The sequence below is a fragment of the Anomalospiza imberbis genome, chromosome 1 (assembly GCF_031753505.1).
Source record: "Anomalospiza imberbis isolate Cuckoo-Finch-1a 21T00152 chromosome 1, ASM3175350v1, whole genome shotgun sequence".
NCBI lineage: Eukaryota > Metazoa > Chordata > Aves > Passeriformes > Viduidae > Anomalospiza > Anomalospiza imberbis.
The window spans coordinates 43,910,689-43,932,699 of NC_089681.1; the positions used below are offsets into that span (position 1 = coordinate 43,910,689).

Here is a 22,011-nt window from a genome sequence, read left to right on the forward strand (position 1 = left end):
TAATAAAGACTAGGTAGCTCTGTCATTATCCGTATAGTGAATTTCATTCTTTAATAAGGATAGAACTTGATGGATCAAGTGACTCATTGAGTTGTGTTTAAGTTCATGGGTGATTCTGGATTGCAGTATAGCATATACATCATGGAGTGTTTAGTGCTGATATTGCCACACAGTATGCAGCCATGTAGATACTGTATTTTAAAGGTTATGAACAGATTTCTGTGTAAGTTATGGCAGACCTTACTCAAAGGCTGGTGTTTGAATCCACAGCTCAGCTTGGTGAGAGTCGTGTTTAATGGTGGTGAGATAGTAAATGTAATTTATCAAATTCTGAGTTAGAGAGTCAAGCTTTGCATCAAATAAAGCTTGTAACAGCAATACAACCATGGTAGTGATTAGATTTCAGGGTTAAAATAATTCTCCTTTTCCCATAAGGATTTCACAAACTTCAAACTCCTATTAAAGAAAAAAAAACTCTGTCAAACAGTTAATTGAAATTATTTATTCCATCTTAAAAGTACTCCCTGTTCAAACACTGAGTGTTTTTAACTTGGCTTCTTTATCATTCAACCATTGATAACATACATGACACTGTTTTCTTGCTCCTTTACTCCAGAATGCAACCCAGCTGTCACCTGATGGTCCCTTACCACAGCTTCCTTTACCATATATTAACAGCTCAGCAACTCGAGTTTTCTTTGGCCATGATCGACGACCAGCAGAAGGTTAGAAAATTTTAAGTAAACAGTTTCAAGTCCCTTTTTTAAGGAACCAAAATACATGCAGGAATTGGTGTCATTTAAAAGAAATCTGTCATTATGTAAAACTAAAGTGACTGGGTAACTTAAAAATATTTCAAAAGAAAAGCTTGAGCATAATATCTACTGGCTGGATGTTTTCAGACTTTCTGTGTAAATATGAAGTCTGTGTATGTGGTTGTGCAGACTGTCACTGTTTCTCACACTTGGAAAGCTTCAATGCAAGTCTGTAATGAACTTCATGAAAGGGATTATTATTGTTGTAGTAAATACAGGATGCTAGTGGCAATACTACAAATTAGCTGTACAGTTAACTTCCTCTAGGATGAAATATTTGAAATACTCTGATTCCTGAGTGTAAAGAAAGCTGAGTGGAAATTCTTATATAATCTAAGGCTGTACTGTGGGGTTGTAGTCCATCACAAAGTAAAAATTATCTGTAGCTTGAGTATACGATGTAAAAAATCTTGGAATGCTGTGGTATCCAAATTGAACTATGTTCAAATTATTCTCAGTGTTGTCGTCCATGTGTGTATTTCAAAATGTCCTGCAATTCAATTTAAAAATCAATTGTAGCATAAGAATTATAGTGACCTAGAACTTAAAATATTTTAAGACTAGTTAGTTACCAAACTGCCAGTGCAACCCTCGGATGCAGCTGTTGCACATCGCCATTCTCACCTTTAAGACCGTGTTTCTCTTCCCAGGTGAAAAGCAGGCAGCTACACACGTAAGCCTGGATCAGGAGTATGATTCGGAATCATCACAACAGTGGAAGGAGCTTGAGGAGCAGGTTGTGTCTGTGATAAATAAAGGAACAATACCTTCAAACTTTCAACCAACGCAGTTCTGTTTAAATCGCTACTCAGATAACTCCAAATTTCCGCTTGCTGTGATAGAAGGTAAAGTTAAGATTTTTACACTACAGAAATAAACTGAGTTAGATAAATTTGTATTAATATTTCCTGTCTTATTAGAGATTTGAACCAACATTTTTGTGCAAGTTGTTTGTATGTGAATACTTTGAGACAGCCTTCAGATTGTGATGGGGAAAGCCTGTTGTCATTATTTTCGTGCACTTTATTGATAGAACCAATAACTGTAGAAGTGTCCTTCCGAAACCCTTTGAAAGTTCCACTTCTTTTGACTGACCTTTCATTGCTGTGGAAGTTTCAACCTAAAGACTTCAGTGCAAAGCATGATGGAGAAACAAAAGAGCAGGTAAGGAAAGCTACCCTTTCTTCATCCTTTTCCAACCCAAACAACTGCAGGTACAGAGTATATATTGAGTATTCAAAATTCTGTAGTATGAAAACATTTAAGCATAAACATTAAACATGAAGGTTTAAGTGTAAACTAGAAAAAAAGGCAAGAAAAATAGTAGCTACTGAAATAATTTTTATATTATCTAGATTTTCCTAGATCTGTAGGGCACAAAGCAGCCAAGTTAGCAAAAAAATCTAATGTGTATTGTAAAGCTGAATGCAAAACAAAATACTTCCAAGATTTCATTGTATATATGCTATGTCTATTTTGAGTCACACTAGCCTTGACCTGCAAATATGAGTGTCAGTAGGTAGATTATCAAATATACCCTTTTCTTGTTTGAGTCCCTGTACATAGTGAAGTGTGTGTTCTGGAGAACTGTGCTCGTATAACATGGAAACATCTTACTATTTTGATTAAACGAGAAATGAACATTTATTGTATTAAAAATTAATGTTTTGAATACTTTAGATGAGCTGTTGTGCTACTATTTGACTTAGTACTTCAACTAATGCTGCCAAAAGCTCTGATGGACTTTATCACATCCAGATTTTAAAGGTTTTAATAGGTTCTAATACTGAATAGTACAGTAAATTCCTAAATAATTTGCTTTCCTGGCCAAAACATTGAAAACACAGTGATCTCTAAAGGTGCTGTAAGTATTTACCAGAGTTATAAACATGATTTCATGTAGTTTAAGTCTCAAGGCCTGCCATACACTTTCCCTTCTGTTCTGATATGAACTGCTGCTTTAATGGTGTGATAAATACTTCCGTGAATATCTGTGAAACAGACTGGGAATAGTTCCAATTTATAGTGCTAAATCTTAAATTTCTCTTAAATAAATGTTTACTGAGCTCTCAAGCTGCTTTTTTAATTCGTAAAAGCTGAGGAGCTGAGCATGCAGCACTTGCTTTTCCTAACTGTTTGGAAATTTGTATGATTTTTTTCCCTTGAGCAGTTTAGGAAGGGTATTGGAAATATTATTTATGGCACTTTCTCTGCCTAGGAGTGATAGTATCTAAAGAGTTGTTTCTTCTTTTCAGGGTACATGTGATGAAGATATGGTAGGAACTGAAGCAATAGCAGAATTTTTAATTAATAGTGAGGAGACAAAAGTGGTAAGTACTATACTTTGTTTTAAAAACAATGTTGAACTTAGTGTTCATTTCAGACTTGTTATGATCTGAACTTAACACTAAACTGACAGAACACATGACTGAATATTTTTTTGTATAATTCCAGTACCTCATGTATCTTACCACTTTGTATAAATGTGACAGGACCAGAGACAGTGGGCACAAGAGGCTACTCCTGAACATCAGGAAACATTTATAACTTCATTTATAACACTTACTTATTTTGTAAATGTGATGGTGCTTTAGCACTTGGCACAGGCTGCCCAGAGGGATTGTGGAGTATCCATCTTTGATATGTTCAGAGCCCTTTGGATGGTGTCTTGGCAGCTGGCTCTAGATGGCCCTGCTTGAGCAGGCAAGTTGGGCATGATGACCTCCAGAAGTCCATTCCAGCTTCAATCATTCTGTGATTCTGCCCCTGTTAATTGCAGTAAAAGTTAACTTTAAGGAATTTCTTCTAATGTAAGGAGCATTTCTCAGCTGTGAACTGGTTTGATGAATTCTGTGTATATGAAATTTTCAATCTAGTAAATGATTTATATTTATTGTTGCAGTTATAGCTGACACAGCTATAAAGTAAATGTAGCCTTGAGTGTGTTTAGCAATTGGACATTTAACTGTAATAATACTTCTTTCTAGTAGCAACAACAACAAAAATTTAACGTATCTCCACAGGCAAGACTAAAGCTCTTTCCCCATCAAACAGGGGAGCTACATATTCTGGGAGTCGTTTATAATCTTGGCAGTGTTCATGGTGCTGTGTCATTAGATGGAATAGATCCTTCTATTGGATTACAGACAGGTAAGTGTATTATTACGTTAAATTGTGTGTTTCTGGAAGGAGGAGACATGGCTTCTGCAGAGTAGAACTAAATTCTAGTGTCTAGTGTTTGACTATCATGATACAAGGCCTTCCATGAGGTAGGGATGTCGAAATAAGAAATAAGAGAAACAACTAAATGGGAAAAGAACAAATTGGCTGTTGTAAGAATCCCACGAGGAAGGATGCCAGATCAATGCGTTATTGCTCTTTTTAAATCTGATGAATTTTTGAAACCAGTAAAAAAATCAAAATGTAAATATTCCATCTCTGCCATGTTTACTCTATAACAACTTCCATGGACTCTCTTGCTTTTAATTTTTCTTCGACATCTTTTTGTGTTGTCAGCTTTCAACTTTTGTCTAAATGTTGCACTGAAGACCTTTTTATAGATTCCTAAATTTAAATTTGGCTGATAGCTTTTTTTTTTAGCATCTTGAATTCTCTTTACATTAATCAATTAATTGCATGCTACTTAATCCGTTTTGTTGTATCATTCATCTGAAACTGTCTCTTATGTGGAGAATTTAGTTGTTAGATGAAATGGAGATTAAAACATGTGAAAGTGTCTGAAAGACATAAAAGCTTGTTTAGAGGCTGGAAAACTTCTGAATAAAAACCATTTTGAGAGTGGTGGCTGTCTTTAAAGGAAATAATCCTCTAAGCGACTTTTCCAGCCTGGCAGAAATTGGGAAAGGAAATAATGCGTCAACTTTGTGCACTATGTCTGCTGCGTCCTTTCCACTTGTAGTCAAACTATTGAAGGGCAGAGTAAGTCCACAACAGTGGATAACTGGCTGTTGGAACTTGAGCTAGCCATGTGTCACGTGACTGTAAGCTTTGAATAGTTCTTTGGTGGTGGTGCTGCTTAATCAATGAACACCGCATGGGCCCAATAACAAAAATTAACTTTTGAGATTCGATTGGGAGCTTTGGATCATTTCTTAGAGACAAAGTCAGGAATTACTTTAAAAAACCCAACTAAACAAAAGTTCTAAAAATATTTTCAGGAAAGTTTGTTTCCAATGGGTTATCTGTACGAGGACGACAAGATTTAGAAATCCAAGGACCTCGACTTAATAACACAAAAGAGGAAAAAACATCAATTAAATATGGACCTGATCGACGTTTAGATCCCATTATTACAGAAGAAATGCCTTTGTTAGAGGTATGTAGCTACTTCCTGTTGGCAGTTTAGAGAAAATAACTGAATGCACTTTATAAATGTAATTCTAACAATACCTAAATCTTTCCAGGTAATTTCTGATCTGTCAGTGACAAACTTGTGTGGGTTTTTTTCAATTAAAACTTGAAACCTCAAAATTAGTATCCTTCTGAAATTGCTATATTCCCTTTAGAATTTTAGTTAGCAACAGCTTTGGTAGCCAGATTTTAGGGTAAATGGGGGACAGGCAAAGAAACTTTCTTCTGTTTGCTTGCCATTCATCTAGAAAAGTTATTCCAGCTGGTTAATTAAAATACAGTGCTTTTCTTTTCTAGGGTTATTAAAATGGTCTGGGTAACTGGTTAATGACAGGGGCCTTTAGAGTGGGATGGATCAGCTAGAAGGGACTACAGGGATCATCCAGTCCAGCTGCCTGACCAAGTTACAGTATGTTAATGGCTTTGTCTAAATGCCTCTTGAACAGTGTCAAGCTTGGGGCATGGACCACCTCTCTAGAAAGCCATTTCACTGTTTGTCCACCCTCTCCATACAGAAATGCATCTTATTGTTCAGTCTAAACATCCCCTGGTACAGCTTTGAGCCATTTCCACATGTCTGATCACTGGATTTCAGGATGAAGAGATCTGCACCTCCCTCTTCACTTCCCCATAAGAAGCTCTAGGCAGCAACATAGTTTGTGTTAGTGATTGTTTTCCTGGCATTCCCAGCTTGGTTCAGTGTTCAGGTTTTTATTTTCTCCTTTTCTCTCCCATGCAGGTGTTCTTTATAAATTTTCCTACAGGGCTTCTCTGTGGAGAAATCAGAAAAGCATATGTAGAATTTGTGAACGTAAGCAAGTGTCCTCTTACTGCACTAAAGGTTGTGTCCAAGCATCCAGAATTTTTCACTTTTGGTGGAAATACTGCTGTTTTAACACCACTAAGTCCTTCAGCCTCTGAGAACTGTAGTGCTTACAAGACTGTTGTGACAGATCCTACCTCTGTGCGAACAGCACTGCTGTCTTCAGCTTCTTCTGCAGACTTTGGGGTTGGCACGGGAGGTTCACCTGAAGTAATACAGGTTCCACTTCCTGATGCTGTTCTTCTTCCTGGGGCTTCAGTGCAGCTGCCAATGTGGTTACGGGGACCAGATGAAGAAGGTGTTCATGAAATTAACTTCTTGTTTTACTATGAAGGTATTAAAAAGCACTCAAAAATGTGGTAAGTTCTTCTAATCTACCTTTTGTGTCATACTTATTAAACACATTAGATTCTGTGATTCTGTGATTGTAATGGTAAAAGTAAATATTACTGAATTTCTCTCATTCACTGTGATGACGTGAAAATGGCCTGTTATCTGCTCTTCTAAGCAATATTTTTTCCACTATATGATCTAATTTCCGTAGGAAATTGTATAGCCTATGCCTTTGTATAGGCTTTTATTGAAGTAGTAAATGCTAAAATTATTAAAATACTAAATTATTAAAATAAATTAATAGAAGGAGGGTTAATGGAATTAAACCAACTTTTGTTTGTATTTAGTTTGTCTGGAACTAATGTTCTGAAGTATAGGCCGAAAAATCATAACCTAATTTGTTTCTACATTTTATAAAACAAAATCTTGTCTACCTTGAATGAAAGATTTTATTGTTAAAATTGGGTTAGTAATTGTGTTGTGATGAAGGATATTCTTTTTGGAGGGGTTAAATATGAAGTTTGACTACCATGCTGTTGTATAGCTCTTTTTTGGACCATCTTGAGAGAGTCCACAGTCAAGTTTGACACAACAAGCTAAAACAGCCCCAAGAAATTCATTCACCACTTCCTGTGGGCAGGCAGGTTTTCAGAAAAGGGGGGCTCCATCATGTTTAATGATTACTTGGGAAGACACATCATCAGGCCCTGCTTTCTCCTTCTCCCTATTTTTATTGCTGAGCATAACACCATATGGTATGGAATATCCCGTTGGTCAGTTGGGGGTCAGCTGTCCCAGTGTGTCCCCTCCCACCCTTTTGTGCAACCCCAGCGTGCTTGATGATGGGGTGTGGAGCAGAAAAGGCCTTGATCCTGTGCAAGCCCTTCTCAGCAATGACAAAAACATTCCTGTGTCAACATTATTTCTGGCACAAATCCAAAACATGGCAACTTAACCAGCTACTGTGAAGAAAATTAACTATCCTAGCCTAAACCTGTACACTTGATGTCTGTACCATGGTTACTTCAGATAAGCTCTAGTAAGGTGGACTGAATGTATTATTGTGGCTGAAGCTTGTTTTCTAGGCTAGTTCTGAGAGAGAAACAAATTTCATGTGCTGTGAGACTGGTTGTGGTGTAAACCAAAGCAGAGTAAGTTGAAGATGGTTGAGAGAATGGATCAGTAGCATATTCTCAAAACTGAAGTCATGCAAATGCACCCTTGGTTTAGATTTTTCTGTAGCTTCTGACATATCAAAGTTAGCATTTCATCTGGCTCTAAGCTAGTATGTAGGAATAAGGAATTTGTCCCCTTACAACTCATAGTATTCAGAAACAGAGGTACTTGAGAGATGGAGGAGGGTTGTTTGAGTAATGTACTTGTTCTTTACTGTACTGAGGTTTTGAGGGGAACTTAAAGAACTGCTCCGGTTTAACAGGGCTCTTTGTAGACTGAGGATAGCTTTTAAGTGTTCAAAAATTATGTAATTTGTGCCACTTGAAAGCTATACAGATATCTGTATATCTGAATATTAACTGCAAAACTTAAAAGTTTCTTCTGTAGTTATGATATTGTGAAGTAGAGTTTAGGAAGCCACTTTTTCCCTCCCAAAACCAAGTGTCACATGATATTTCAACATATTTAGTAGGTAATGTGTATCAGACTTTTACATGCCTCTAAAATGTTTCCAAGTGGAAGTTATGGTAACTAAAAGCTTCTACATAGGAAAAGCTCATATGTCTTGATGGTGTCTATGAATGGAATTGTAAAGATTAATTCATTCTTAGAAAAGCAGGAATATATCACAAAGGGACTGCTGTCCTGGAGGTTGAGCATGCCTAGAAATAGGCAGGGTAGCTGTGGTTTGATTCTCTTTTTATATTGTCTTTTCAGGGAAGTTTATTGAATGCAGTGGTATTCTAAGTGCTTTTTAGTAAATATTTATGGCAAGAGATGTGACTAAGTAATGGTCTTTCTCTGACTTACTCAGAAACTGTTTTCCAGAGTATTTGGTGGCATTAAATAACTTAATGATATCTGTGTGCCAATACATGTCTGTTCACTTTCACTCTGCCAGTTGTCTTACATCTGAAACATTTCTGAAGTGTTTTTCCTCATGGTATCACCTGAACCTTTTTCTCCAATACTTCACACTGCCTGAGACTGTGTGTTTAAAGAGCACCTACGCATGCAGAAAGATGGTCAAAAATAAAGTAGGTTTGATAGGATATCTTCAGTGAAAAGTATATCTTTAGTTGGAATTAGCAAATTATCTAATGGTGTTAATATTGACAAACATAAAAGCTAAATTTCTTGATGTCATGTTCTGGGCAGTCCTGGTTGTTCAAAATGTTGTCTTTTTTTTTTTTTTTTCTCTTTTCTCTCCTCCGTTTCCTAGTCACAGAGTATTAAGGCACACTGCAGTTATTTGTACCAGTCGGTCTCTGCACGTTCGGGCTACTGTCTGCAGAAGTAATGCACTTGGGGATGAAGAAGGCAGAGGGGACAACATGTTGCTCTTTGTGGATGTGGAAAATATCAATACTGTAAGTTCTTATTTGTATTAATAGTAATAGTACTGTCCTGAAGCTCAGCAGATATGAACCAAGACTCAAGTTTTTCTACAGTAACTTTGCAAACAAAAAAAGAAATAAACCTTGCATATTTGATCATTCAGTTACTGTAGGAAAGAGTATTAATGTGAAGTTATATCCTAACTCTCTGGAAGTCTCCTATACTAATCATAATGCAAGACTATAGTTCATAGTCTTTTAAGGAAGATTTATTCCAAATTGATGAGCTTCCAAGGTTGTCTAATTCAGAACTGCGTCCCCTTTCAGTGAAAACACTGGTAGAATTAGTGGTAATGTCAAAGTTAGAATTTAAGCTCCAATTTGAAGTAAGTTTCTCTGTTTACATTTATCACCAAACTATAAAGACATTTTTACTGATACAATCCAAATACGGATATGTCTGTTGACTTACTAAAGCAGATGAAAATACTCAGTTTTTCAAATCATGCTAATTTAAATTTACTCATTTTTTTTGGTAAAGCTGCTCCCATTTTTTCAATCACAAAGCAAGGTAACTGAACTGAATGTTCGTAGAATTCAAACACTTAGTTGGTAATGGAACCACTGAGTTGATTTATTGTTTTCTTTTAAAGATGTGAATACTGTTTTTTTTCTTCACTTACTGAATATTGTCCACTCCTTTAAGGAGGGAGGAATGTTTTTATGAAGGACTTACCAAGTTAACAGTGTGAGGCTTATTTTTCCACTACCACCTCACTCTTTACAAGAAAGGAAGCCAACTCCAAAAGCTGCATTTTATTGTCTATACATGTAAACCCAAAATATATCTTGAATTTCTAGGATTTATGATAAAGCAGTGCTCCTAAAATAATCCTACAAACCAAGTAGCCTTGTGGACAGTGTTCTGCATTGGAGTTAAAAAGCTTAGTTTTTGTTTAAGTTATTCTTAATCTAAAATACTAGTTTATGAGTCTTTTTCTGGGGGATCCTTGTTTCCTCTTTGTGTGGCTTTGATTACTGGAATTGGAAGTTGCTGTGATCTGGGACTGTTGCATTACTTTACAGTGGGTCTTAAATCTCTCCTTTTCTCTAAGTACTGTGTGTTACGAGTGGTGTGAATAATGAGTTAATGTAGATTCTAACAGTGCCACCTTGCAGTGAACACACTGTGCAATGTAGCACATCACAATTGCGATTGGTTTTCTTTGACATAACTTTTGTCTGTTCCATAGAGTGAGACGGGTGTTAAGGAATTTCATATAGTGCAAGTTTCAAGCAATAGCAAGCACTGGAAACTTCAAAAATCTGTTAACATCTCTGGAGACAAAGGTGTGTATCTTTATCACCAAAATGTTGGCAAGTCTAGCTTCTGACTGATAAAAACAGTTTAAAGAATCGTACAAGGAGCTGAATTTGGCTTTCAGAATAATTAGTTTCCAATAACTTTGTCCATTCCAAAAATACTAAAGCCCTTATTTTTTTATATTTCAAGAAATGTATATTTACAGATAACTTACTCAGATGTAATGAATTTTAAAAACAAGCTTAATTTGCAGGTAAATTATTTCTGTGATATAGAGAAATCCATGTGTGGTGTGGCTGATAACTTTCCTCCCAAGAAATATAGTTGTGTTGTGTGCTATTGCTGTGCCTGATTAGCTGTGCTTGTTGAATGTCATCAGTGTGTTTCCTGTTTGTGAATGTTCAAGACTTGTGACTTTTGTCTAAGGGACTCTGATTATACTGAGGGTGAAAAAAAATCTTGCCACCTTTTTTTTTTTCAGATACTAAACTGGCTAGCAGAGAGAGAGCGAAATTGTGTTTTAAAGCAGTGAGATGCAAAAACTCAGAAGGTAGGTTTTTTCCTGAATGTGGTAACTTTTTGAAAAAATACTCTTTTGGATACTGTAGGCTGAAGTTGTGAGTTCTCATGATGCTAAAACAGTGCTTTCTCTTTTTTATTCCTTAGAAAACTACACATTTGCAGATATTGTCTTTGGAAATGAACAGGTAGGTGGATGGGTACAACTGCATATTTTGTCTTGTGGTAGGTGGATGGGTGCAACTGCATATTTTGTCTTGTGTAAGGTGTTCCTGTCATGTGAAAGGACAAAGAGGTGGTAAAGTAACCTAGGCTAGTGTGTAGTCAGGAATGTTAGGATCCCAGCTCCACAGCTGAACTCCAAAATAACTTTGGAGTAGTTATTTTAAATATATCCTAGCCCTTTAGTTTTCTAGTAGAGGCCTGCAGATATCAGATTCTTCTTCTTAATTATACTTATATTAAGACAGGTTAAAAATTCGAATTACAGCTTATTTGAAAAACTGGAAAACTAATGGATGTTGGTCCCAGAATTTCAAAACTACAGGAGGTTGCAGTGGATTCAAGGAGTCTGTTTGATTTTTCTAGAAGTTTAGGATTCTAGATTACCATGCTCTTCTAATCATTTTAATCATAGAGATATTGAATAAGCCTTTCAGTAAATGATCTTGGAACAACAAATGCTTTTCCAAAATCTGAGCAAAGTAGGCCACTTGCATTAGGTGAGAAATCTGCATAGTGGATTTAGTCAGTTGAATGCCAGATTGCTTATTTTATGCTGAGCATACATTTTTCCTGTATTTATTCAGCTTTTAAAGCCAAAGAAAACCTATTCACTGCCATTTCATTTCATAGGCATATAAATTGAAGTTAGGACTAAAAATCTGAGGTAGATGATCCCTCGGTGCATTTTTAGAGTTGGAATCTGAGCTACAGGAACTTTAGCTTTCCTTGAGAACGTTTTATTACAGTGGGGAGATGGGGAGGGAATCTTCCCTTCTGAGTAATGGCTGGAGATGGGGAGGGAATCTTCCCTTCTGAGCAATGGCTTCAAAGGTGGATTTTCTCCCTGGGTATCAGCATTCTGCTAGTGCAGTAATTAGCAACTTTGCAACAGCATATTCTGGAAAAGCTAGTATTTTTGAAAGGGAGGGGTTGTGAAGCTAAAGTTGCTTGCTCATCCTGTTGTCTTCAGTAGGACACAGTATCATTGCTGTTGCTCTTAAAAACCAGTTTCTTTACCAGGCTTTTGGTGTTGGAAGAGCTTGGTACATGTGACAGCACAGTGCTTCTGTTTGTTCCATGTATCTGTGGGATGTGCTGTGCAGTCTGTTGTCTTTGCTATTGCTAGCAAAGTGTATGTTCCTAACATAGATAAATAATTCTAGCTAGGCTGAGGAAAATACTAGTAAGCAAAAATGACTGTTGTGTGACTTAGTTGGATGCTTCAGTTCTCTTTAATAGACTTGATATATCACAGTAGCCTGCTTTGTGGTAATAATCAAAGCTCCTGTTTCCAAGTTTGGTATTTGTAGTTCTAAACTAGCAAGTTACAGCTCTGTTTTCCCTATATTACCTTTAGCAGCCCTTTAGATAGGCTGATCTCTAATAGGTCAAGCACAGAACCAAGGTGTCTGGCATCCTGTAGCTTTGAAAAGGGAAGCCCACTGGAGAAAAATGCTACAATGATGAGCTCTGTTAGAGCAACTTGAGTCAGCTCACATCCTGTTCTGAGCAGTTTCTTCCTTTTTTTCTCTTGTAGATAATAAGTTCAGCCAGTCCTTGTGCAGACTTTTTTTTCCAAAGCTTATCCTCTGAATTTAAAAGAACACATGTGCAATCTCATGCATCTCAAAGGGCAGTGAAAGAATCGTTTGATGAAACAGTCAGATTGATACAAAGATGCAGTGAAGTTGATATGAACATTGTGGTACTGTGGAAGGTATGTATGGTTGTGGCCTTTGTGGTAATTTGGACATGAAACATTACAGTTAGAAAAGAATTTAATGTGGCATCCTGAACTTTCAGGCATATACATATGAAATTCATGCGTGAATTTTTTTTCCTGAAAACAGTCAAACAAACTATAATGATGTAAGCAGCAAAGATAGTCTTAGTATCTATTACTGTAATAAGTGTCCCTAAATGGTTTTACATTACTCTGGATGCACCCAGTTCTTCTAATTGCTCTTTTAAAAGAGAAAATTACGAAATCTTAAACTAAGAGATTTGGTAATGCTTGATTTTACAGAACTGTAAGAGTGATCCAGTCTGCTTTGAAGAAGAGAGTCTCATTTGAAGCAGTGGAAATTGGCATAAATATGCCATGCTAGCCTCTAAGTTTTGATCAGTACAGCATGTTCCACCTAAGTTAGGGAGCAGTCAGTAATTCTGTGTTATGAATCTTGTGATAGTTTCTGCTCTGCAAGTGTCTTTGTATTATATTCTGTAGGCATATGTTGTGGAAGACAGCAAGCAGCTTATTTTGGAGGGCCAGCATCATGTTGCCCTTAACACAGTTGGGAAGGAGGCCTTTTCATTTCCTCAGAAGCAGGTAATCTACTGTGAAGTTATCCTTTACAATTGCTTCTTTCTCTAAATAGACTTAATGAATTCTCTAGTATGTAAATGGAAGCTTCTGTAGAATCTTAACATCAGATATGTGTTACTACTAAATAATTCTGGCTGACTGACTCCAGGTTTGCTTAGACTTCTGTATTGAACTAGCCAGGCCCAGTTGAAACATGAGAAAAGCAATATGCAGGTAAGCATGTTGGTGAGCTGTTGTTGAAGTAAACTCTTCTCTGGTGTTTCAAGTAGAACTAGAAACTTGTTAACGGTATGAAAGTTAATGATTATTTCACAACAAAGTTAATAGTAAAATGGTGAAGTTTATAGTTGTTTTGCTTGATGAAAGAAAACAGCATCTGTAAGAAACTGGTGGCTGTCTTCTGGTACATGAATTGATAAAAACTATGGAAGTTACAGATAAGGATCTGTAAAAACATCTGTACTAAATTCAGTTTATGTGGATGAAGAAGACTAATGTTCAGAATAAGAGGAAATAAATCTTGTGCTTGTTTAGACTTCTCCTGAGCAGCATATTGGTGTTCCGTCTTGTTTTGGTGCCATGCTTAATGTTTTGACCAATATTGCAAACATAATACATTGCTTTTAGTGAGCTCTTAAAGTTGCATCAAGAGTACTATGTACTAATTTTGTCAAGAAAACAATACAGGACAAATGTCTTCCTATAAATACCATACTATAATGCAAGTAGTGAATTACTCTGAAGCTGTGCATTTGGCTTTAGTTCATCAGCCTTTAAGTATTTGTACATTGATAAGATAATTTTTCCACTTAGGTATTTGTGCTATGAAATAAATGGGAATTGGCACACATGTACTCTAGCTATGCTGAGCAGTACAAGAGGCTGTATTAATCTAATGACAACTGCCTCCTTACATATTACTTTCCCTGTCTTAATGTATATGTAGAACAGTAGATTACACTGTAGACATCTAAGGTTAGGGGACACAATACTGTGAGCTTCTGATCTCATCTAGTTCTGATTCTCAAATGAATAGGAAGAGAAAATAGAAATTAATCACATCTGCATCCTAAAATGAACAAATGACTGAATAGGGTATGGGTAGAAATTCACATTTCTTTTTGACTGGAACTCTATTTGTCTGTATCATAATCAATTTCAAATTAAAGGAATTGATCCTGCCACCAGCAACAAGGAGATCTGTATGTACTCTCGATGTTGTTTTTAGAAATATATGCTACTATATTAGCATTCTGTCTAAAATCCGTTTCTCATCAGATTTTATTACAGCTGTCTTCATATAGATTCTACATTGATTATTGTATTCACTTCCTTGAGTATGAGGAGCACACTTCCTTTGAAGCATTCTGTACTTTGGTTGGAAGCAAGAAAGCATCTGCCTTGTCATGCAGTTGAAATCTGCTATAAGAGTAATTGGTTGTTGTTTTTTAATAAACATGTAAATTCTGTGTCCTCATTATAACCAAAGCCTAGAGTTAGCATGAATTTTAAGAACCTGTGATCTCAGGACTGCTAAGAATTGAGAAATTGCATATCCTCACATACTACTTTTTTTTTTAATTGGATCATAATAGTGTGAGGAGAGCAGATAGACTGCTCTGAGGTAGGAGGTGAGGTGTAACTAATTAATTGATTTGTGACTTTGCAGCAGTTTACTCCATTCAGTCCACATTTCAGAATTAAAAGACTCACCAAAATAGAATTAAATTAGGCTAGATAGAGAAAATAATGTACTTAATCTATTAGAATTGTATATTGTCTTTGAATTATCTTGCTCTTTTAAAATGACACAAGCAGTGAAAAGCTGGGGGGGAGCAGTGGTAGAAAATCCCAAACTCAGACATTACCTCTAATTTAGTGTTTTCAGTGTATAATTTTGTCTTGTAAGTCTGTATTTATCCTCTTAAGTCACAAACAGGGTTGGAAACTACTCTAGACTGTTTCTGATTTGTCTTGTGCTGACGATATTGAAGTTGGTTGTTTTCTGAGGACTTAACAGCAGAGGGAGATGGAGGTGCATGCTTTTTACCAACACATGTGGGTTACCAGTTCCTAAATAATAGAGGGCTGCTCTGATCTGGGGAAAAAAAAAAAAAAAAAGCAATTTCAGACTCTGAACAGGGTGTTACATAGGATGCAAGAGTCCACTATCTGCATTTATTGCTGAGTTTTGTGTTTGTTGCTTCCCTGCAGTGACTTTCTTCTTGACTTCTTTTGCTTCATGCCGTTTTATCCAGCAAAGGAATTTTGGCAGCCACAAACAGCTATCCCCAGCCCAAGAACAGTCTCACAATGGACATTGAGGAAACATGAACAAAATTCCTCTCTGCCCCACCCTTTATTTCTTTTAGTCCTCTGAGAAATGGCTCAAATCTTAGCCAAATTAATCAAATAACTCTGAACAAAATGAGATCACTAATTTTATATTTTGGTTAAATTCTCTGTACTGGTTGGCTTCTGCTACATTGTAATTTGTGGTGTATACCAGATTAACTCTTTGCCAGCTTATAAATACGTAGTTTGGATTCACAGAAGCTTCTACTACTATTCACGGAAACAAAACTTTAGTAAAGCACTTTAGTGAAGAACAGGAGATTGATATTCTTTAACAGTGTTATGTTTCAGTTGTTCCAGCAGTTGCTGGTAGATTGGTAGTTGGGTGAACTGACATAAATTCATCCTCATATGTCTGTAAGGTCTTAGGCTGCTGACTGAGCCACAGTCATGCTTGGCTTCTTGTGGGACATTTAATGCCCAACAAGGATGTGGAACAGACAACAGGGTGCAGACATACAGGGTTTCCTTGTATTGCAGTAGCATAACTTGCTGTAGTATTTGATAAAATCAAGATATAACCTCTGGTTACAGTAGGGCTTGGGGAAAGGCTAAAATGTTTTTCTGGGTAAAATTTCTATATGTACCATCATATTAAAAAGGTAAGTAACAGTAAAATTTGACACAAGTATTTTGATGCTCAAATTCATGTGCTCCCTTTTCTTCCCATGTTTGTTCAAAATAGAATTAGAGATACTAACCCTTTTTCATTCCAACCGCTACAATAATGAAGACTTTAAAGCTGGTTTTCTGTCACTGAATACAGATGTTTTTTGTTGTTGTTTACACTAGAGATTTTTTTGCATAACAAAATAGCATTACTTTTGAGCATAGGCTACTGGACACAGTAGGCCTACCAGGAGATGTGACTGAACTACTTAGACTTTTATGGTCTGGAAGTTTGGAGTTATAACATGTAGTGTGCTGAAGGAACACGTACAGAATATTTAACACTTCGTTAAGTGTTTATTAGTTTCATATAGAAATCTCTCTGGATTATATGGAAAACATTTATCTTCTTATCTTTCCTCTCATTTGTATTTTTGAAAAAATGTCCTTTGGGTAAAGGTAGGGGAAAAACACCAAATATAATTTGTTGCCTTGAATCAGAAGGTGTCACAAAGTGATGTGTTAATAGTCACAGGCAGCAATATATGAAGAAAAAAATCACATAATATGTAAGTAAGGTGAATCGCTTTGAATAGATCCATTTCAGGCCAAGTAATAAAAGCCTCACTTATAAATTCAGCTGAGTATTTGTAAATCATGGCTGTTTTTTTTGACTGCTATAGGTTCTGTTTCTATTCTGAAGCATGCTTTTTTAATCTGGTAATTTTAACTGAAGGTCAATTTAAGATTGCACCTGAAATACAGCTACTCTCTCTCCTTGACCTTTCTGCTTTAAATTAGTGAAAGGACAAAAATATATTAAAGGACTTAAATTCATGAAACATCCAATCACAGTCAGAGCTGTTGATTAATATTTCTTGCTGCTGTCTTCCCTGTTTTTCTAATCTGGTGTATTCAATCCAAAAGATCCCAAAAGAACAGTGCAGTGTAATTGTTGGGATGGAAGTAATAGTGGAAGTAATACGACATTTGGCACACCTCTGGTTTTTAAAGACTTCACACCGATGGAAGGTGAGAAGCAGCCTAGAGGTTTGTCATTTGAATGTTGGCATGTTTGGAATAGCAACCATCCTTTCCAGGTGTGCTTTAGGACTGCACATTTAGTCCTGTGAATTAGACCAGTGCTAGCCCAAAGTAAAATCCATAAAATGGATGCAGGCAAAGAGGGTAATTTTACATAAGATAGCTTCTTAAAATACATGCAGTTTAGTGAGTCAGCAGCAGTTTGGTTGGAAGCAGGAATTCTTGAAATGTAGGAGAAGGTAGGGTTTAAGTAACTATTTTGCCTATTACTGGAAGTGACATCTTTTGCTAGTTCAGGACTTTCTTTACAGAATATGTGGGAGGAGATGCTTGAATAAAACAGAGATTTTTTAGAAGGATTTAAGACTTTCCTTAAACCACCTCAGTAGAGGAAAAGCAAAGTTCTTAAGGGTAAATCAACATCAAGAGCTGAAATACACATTTTTCATTCTGTTGTATCAATTAATGGAGCAGATACTGTACCAGTTTGGGAGATCTGGCTTATATTATTGTTATGGATGAAATATTACAAATAGTTGCAACATTTGATCTGCTGTTTTACCCATTATGGAATGCAGAGCTGAAGATATCTGTTTTCAAATGTATTATTCTTGCTATCAGGAAAATACTGTTCTTAGAGTTGTCATTTCTGTAAGTTGAGAGCTAGAATGAATATAGATGAGTCACATGTTGAAGGAAGCAACTTAAAACTGAGGTTTTAAATAGAAATTCTCAGATCTAAAATGGGAAAGGGAGTAAAGCACATCATTTAGATGTCTCACTCTTATTCTACTGCTTTCATATATTCTGCTTTTACTTATGCTTAGCTCCATTCAAGAGTTTCCTGTTTAGGTTTTCTTCTGTGCTGTGCATACTGGTCCCTCATATTTGACTGAGCATGTCAGTCCTTTTGGCAGTGTGTGACTTGTGGTTTATGGGGCAAATATGCTGATTTTCTGTACAACTTGGAAATCAAATTGCAGTGCTTACCTCTTTCTGGTGTGCTTAAGGGCACATTAACCCAGTCTCTAAGAATATTGTTTATGAAGTTGAAAACTTTAGGTTGTATAATATTGGGTATAAAAATCTTTTAAAGTGATGGTATGTGAAGATACCATCACTTCTGTCCATCTGATGGAAGGGAAGAAATTTTCAATTTGAAAATTAATTCTGAGATATTGAGGAATTTATTATGGGTAGATCTGTCTGTTACATCTATTAAAAGACACTTTGAATTCTTAAAATGTTGCCTTTTCAACTTTTAGCTAAGTATAATTGCAGAAGAGAGCTGAAACTCTAGTCGTGTGACCAGGGTCTCTAGTCACTTTGGTCATGTGAATGACTAAAGCACCATTTCAGAAGTGTATATAGCTATTTCAAAGTAACAAAATACCAGACTCTAATGACTTTATTTTAAGACAAATAAATTGAAGATACTGAGATTATTCTACTTGAATTAGAAATCTTTTGTCTAGATTTGAGTGTATTTGTTTGGAGCTGGCCTTTGTAAATGGCTTTGGGGAACAAGAAGCTTTCTAAAAATAGAAAACAACTTTCCAAGCACCAGTTGTGCAGTTTGTAGCTCTTGGAACATAACTGAGGGAGCACTGTCATTCTGGTGCTAATGCTTGTTGTGTGTTTTTAGGCAAAACCGAAAAAGCTTTAAAATGCAGCTATAAAATGTAAAACAATAACAAAAACACACACTCCTCTTCTAGTCAAGCCTTTCTACCTCTACCAGTTTGTATAGATGAGACACTCAAATTACACCATAACTGTTTTTTGAAAGGGACAATCCTAACCCTTGATGTGGCTTTCTTGTATGCAGCTTATGCCTGTTACTGGAGTTTGTGACACTTCTGGAGGCTTTGCAAAGAACCACACTGGGTCAGCAAGCAGATTTTAGGTGTCAGAATTTCTTTTTTCTTCTCCCCTTTTAAAAGGCAATACTTCACTCGGGCTGATAATCAAGGAGTTCAGCAACAAAACATCACCTGTTCAGTTCTTGGTTTTTCTTGTCTTTGTGAGTGTAAGGCTGTTACTGCTTGGTGTATATTCTTGAAAGGAAAGTATGGGTGCCAAGTAGGTATGGACTATTGATTTGGTTTTTTTTAAGCCTTGATCCAATTTCAGAGTAGGGCAGGAATTTAATGCATTCTTAAAACTTAGCATTTATTAGTAATCTCTAGGTAGCTTTCTGATCTGCACGCACATCTTTTTGGTTATTGTGTGAAAGGCCTTAATTCTTTCCTGAACCATTCATTAGGTAAAAGAAAAATGGGCTAAATGTCATATCTTAGCCTTTGTTCTAGGTACACACTCACAAAAGGCCTAGAGTCTGAGCAGCTAAACTTGGTCAGACAGACATCTTTTCTGACTCTAACACCCAGAAGGTGACTGGAATTAAGGTTTAGCTCTGCTGGAAAATTATTCATTTTGCTGCTTTCCAGTCCTTCATCAGAGGTGTAATATTAGAACTAAAGGCTTGAAGTATTAACAGCACTCTACACTTTCACCAGTAAATGTTTCTGCTGCATTTCATTATGTTCTTGTCTACTTGTAGAGGTAAATATTCGTATTTGTCTTTTGTAGGGTTTAAAAAAAATACTCGGGAATTCTGATTGGGAGGACTTGGAACAGGTAATTGACTCTAGGGCAAACTGCACTGTGTAGGATATTGCTGTGTGGTTGAAGGCAGCCTTGAAAATTGGTTGGACTGTTATTTGAGGGGAGAGAAAAATTTAAATGAAAATTTGTAATCTCTGCTCTGTTTCATGCTGTCAGTTTGCATTGTTATATAGGGTAGGATGGAAACACCAAATTCATTCAACACTTTAAATATATTTTATTGTTACTATGGAATCAATCTCTTTTCTTTTCAAATTACTTTTTGAAAGAAATACTCTTCTTTTCAAAGGGCAGATTTGCAAACCTGTGAAAACATTTGGTGTCTTCCTGGTATTATCAGCGCAGTGACTAAGGTGTTCATACACATTTCCGAATGCCCAGTGTGTTTGGTTTTTAAATCAGGTTTCATTGCCTGTACTGCTTCTTTTCAACTTAAAAGGTACAATCACCGTTTAATGAAAAGTATTAACTTTATTATATTGTACCAACTTACTGGTAGCTTTTTAAAAATTTTGTTCCATGTGTTTTTAGTAGGCAGTGTCATTTACTGCTGCAAGTTTTTTTTTCCTTTAAAGATGGATTTTCTGCAGAATAAGTTCATAAGGATGTGCTAAAGGGCATCCCCTTCCTGAATAAATTCTGCTCACAAACCAGATTAGATTATGTTAGAAATGCTGCACTAAATGCAGGCTGGTTGCAGCTTTCTGTATCACTTAATTTCTGCTTCAGAGACTCATTCCATCCAAAGGGTTAGGGGGAATCCCAAGTAGTGTAGTAGTGTGTTAGAGCTTGTCTTGGGCTTTCAGCTGGAGACAAAAGGTAACTTTCATATCTAGAACTGCTTGTTATGCAATTTCAAAGAAACTCTGTTATTCAGTCCTTCTGTCAGTGTTCACATGTTCCTGTATATTTCTATTTGATTTACTTTGGATCTGTTCTGGGAAACTTGTGCATTGGCTTTCCTCTTTTGAACTTCCTAGGGCAGGTGATGAATTTTTTTGTTGTTAGGTACAGCTGCTGAACAGGGAGCAGTGTAAATGCTGTCCCTTTTCCCTAGAAGCCAAACCCAAGCACTAGCAAACTAGTGCAACAGTAGTGTCCTTTTGTGAAACTTGCACAGATAGTGTTTTCATAAGCAACTGTGAAATCTATTTCAAAAGAGGGTAATAGATAAGTCATATCAATTCCTCATCCAGCATGCTTAAATACAAACCACCTTGGAAAAAAATGTACGCTTCGTGATGCTGCAAACTTGTTTCCCTTATGAGCTATAGTTCATAATGGGGAATTGTAACTTCTGTGACTGGATTTCTTGTACCTTATGTTACTATTGTCAGTGTTATTCTCAATTTGTTTCAGGAACTACCAGAAACAGTTCTCTTAAAGTTTTTTCGACCAGAAAATACACTGGTACCTGCAAGACCAACACCAGAGCAGCTTTCTAATCTTATTAAGACAAGTCTTCATTATCCAGAGTCTTTTAATCATTCTTTTCATCAAAAAAGGTTAGTGAAACATTACCTTTAGAAACTTTAAAAATATTGCTAATTGGACATAATCCTTTTGAGAGATGCTGTGTGCATTATGATATTAAAGTCTGGTATGCAAGAGTGAAATCTTGTTCAGTTTTTAAACTCGCTGCTTCAAAAGTTTAATATGAAAGTTTTATGTAAAAAAGAATGGACTGTAGTACCATAGCTCACAGTTTTAATGTTAACAAGTAATGTTATCAAACTTACTGAAAAAAAGTAGTCTGCTCCCTTTGTGTTTATTTTTGTTGTCAGAGTAAACAGTGTGATTTCTTTGAGAAGCTAGACAGAAAGATGTACTTTTAGCTCAAAGGAGCTGTTATGTCTACAACATCTCACTTGCCAAGATTAGCTGCACATGGTTCTGACTTACATCAGAAGGAAAGGTGATAACAGTTCAGATCACTGGAACTTGTCTCATGGAAGAATATCAGTATTAACCTCTGTCAAAAAGCCTGCTGTTAGAGTGAATTGGTTGGAGCGTGTAAAATCCATGAGTATTTCAAAATTTTAATGATATGAACAAACACCCTGGCTTAAGTTCTGAACATTAAATGGGTTGTACTTGAAACATGAAGGTATCAAGTATAAACCTAT

The 22,011-nt window shown here is 36.3% G+C and overlaps 1 protein-coding gene across 4 annotated transcripts in view; it reads left to right on the forward strand.

Annotated features, from left to right (window-relative positions):
- Positions 1-22,011, forward strand: part of TRAPPC8 (trafficking protein particle complex subunit 8) — a 52,058-nt gene that overhangs the window by 26,066 nt on the left and 3,981 nt on the right. For 2 of the 4 annotated variants that reach the window (XM_068189901.1, XM_068189917.1), the window contains 15 exons: positions 617-725; positions 1,466-1,660; positions 1,849-1,979; positions 3,071-3,145; positions 3,839-3,965; positions 4,994-5,151; positions 5,926-6,368; positions 8,741-8,888; positions 10,109-10,205; positions 10,661-10,729; positions 10,846-10,886; positions 12,461-12,640; positions 13,151-13,252; positions 19,850-19,897; positions 21,245-21,390. In XM_068189901.1, coding sequence (XP_068046002.1) covers positions 617-725; positions 1,466-1,660; positions 1,849-1,979; positions 3,071-3,145; positions 3,839-3,965; positions 4,994-5,151; positions 5,926-6,368; positions 8,741-8,888; positions 10,109-10,205; positions 10,661-10,729; positions 10,846-10,886; positions 12,461-12,640; positions 13,151-13,252; positions 19,850-19,897; positions 21,245-21,390 — 2,069 coding nt within the window. The remainder of the gene's footprint in view (positions 1-616; positions 726-1,465; positions 1,661-1,848; positions 1,980-3,070; positions 3,146-3,838; positions 3,966-4,993; positions 5,152-5,925; positions 6,369-8,740; positions 8,889-10,108; positions 10,206-10,660; positions 10,730-10,845; positions 10,887-12,460; positions 12,641-13,150; positions 13,253-19,849; positions 19,898-21,244; positions 21,391-22,011) is intronic. The other 2 variants (XM_068189909.1, XM_068189924.1) reach the window with 1 other exon arrangement.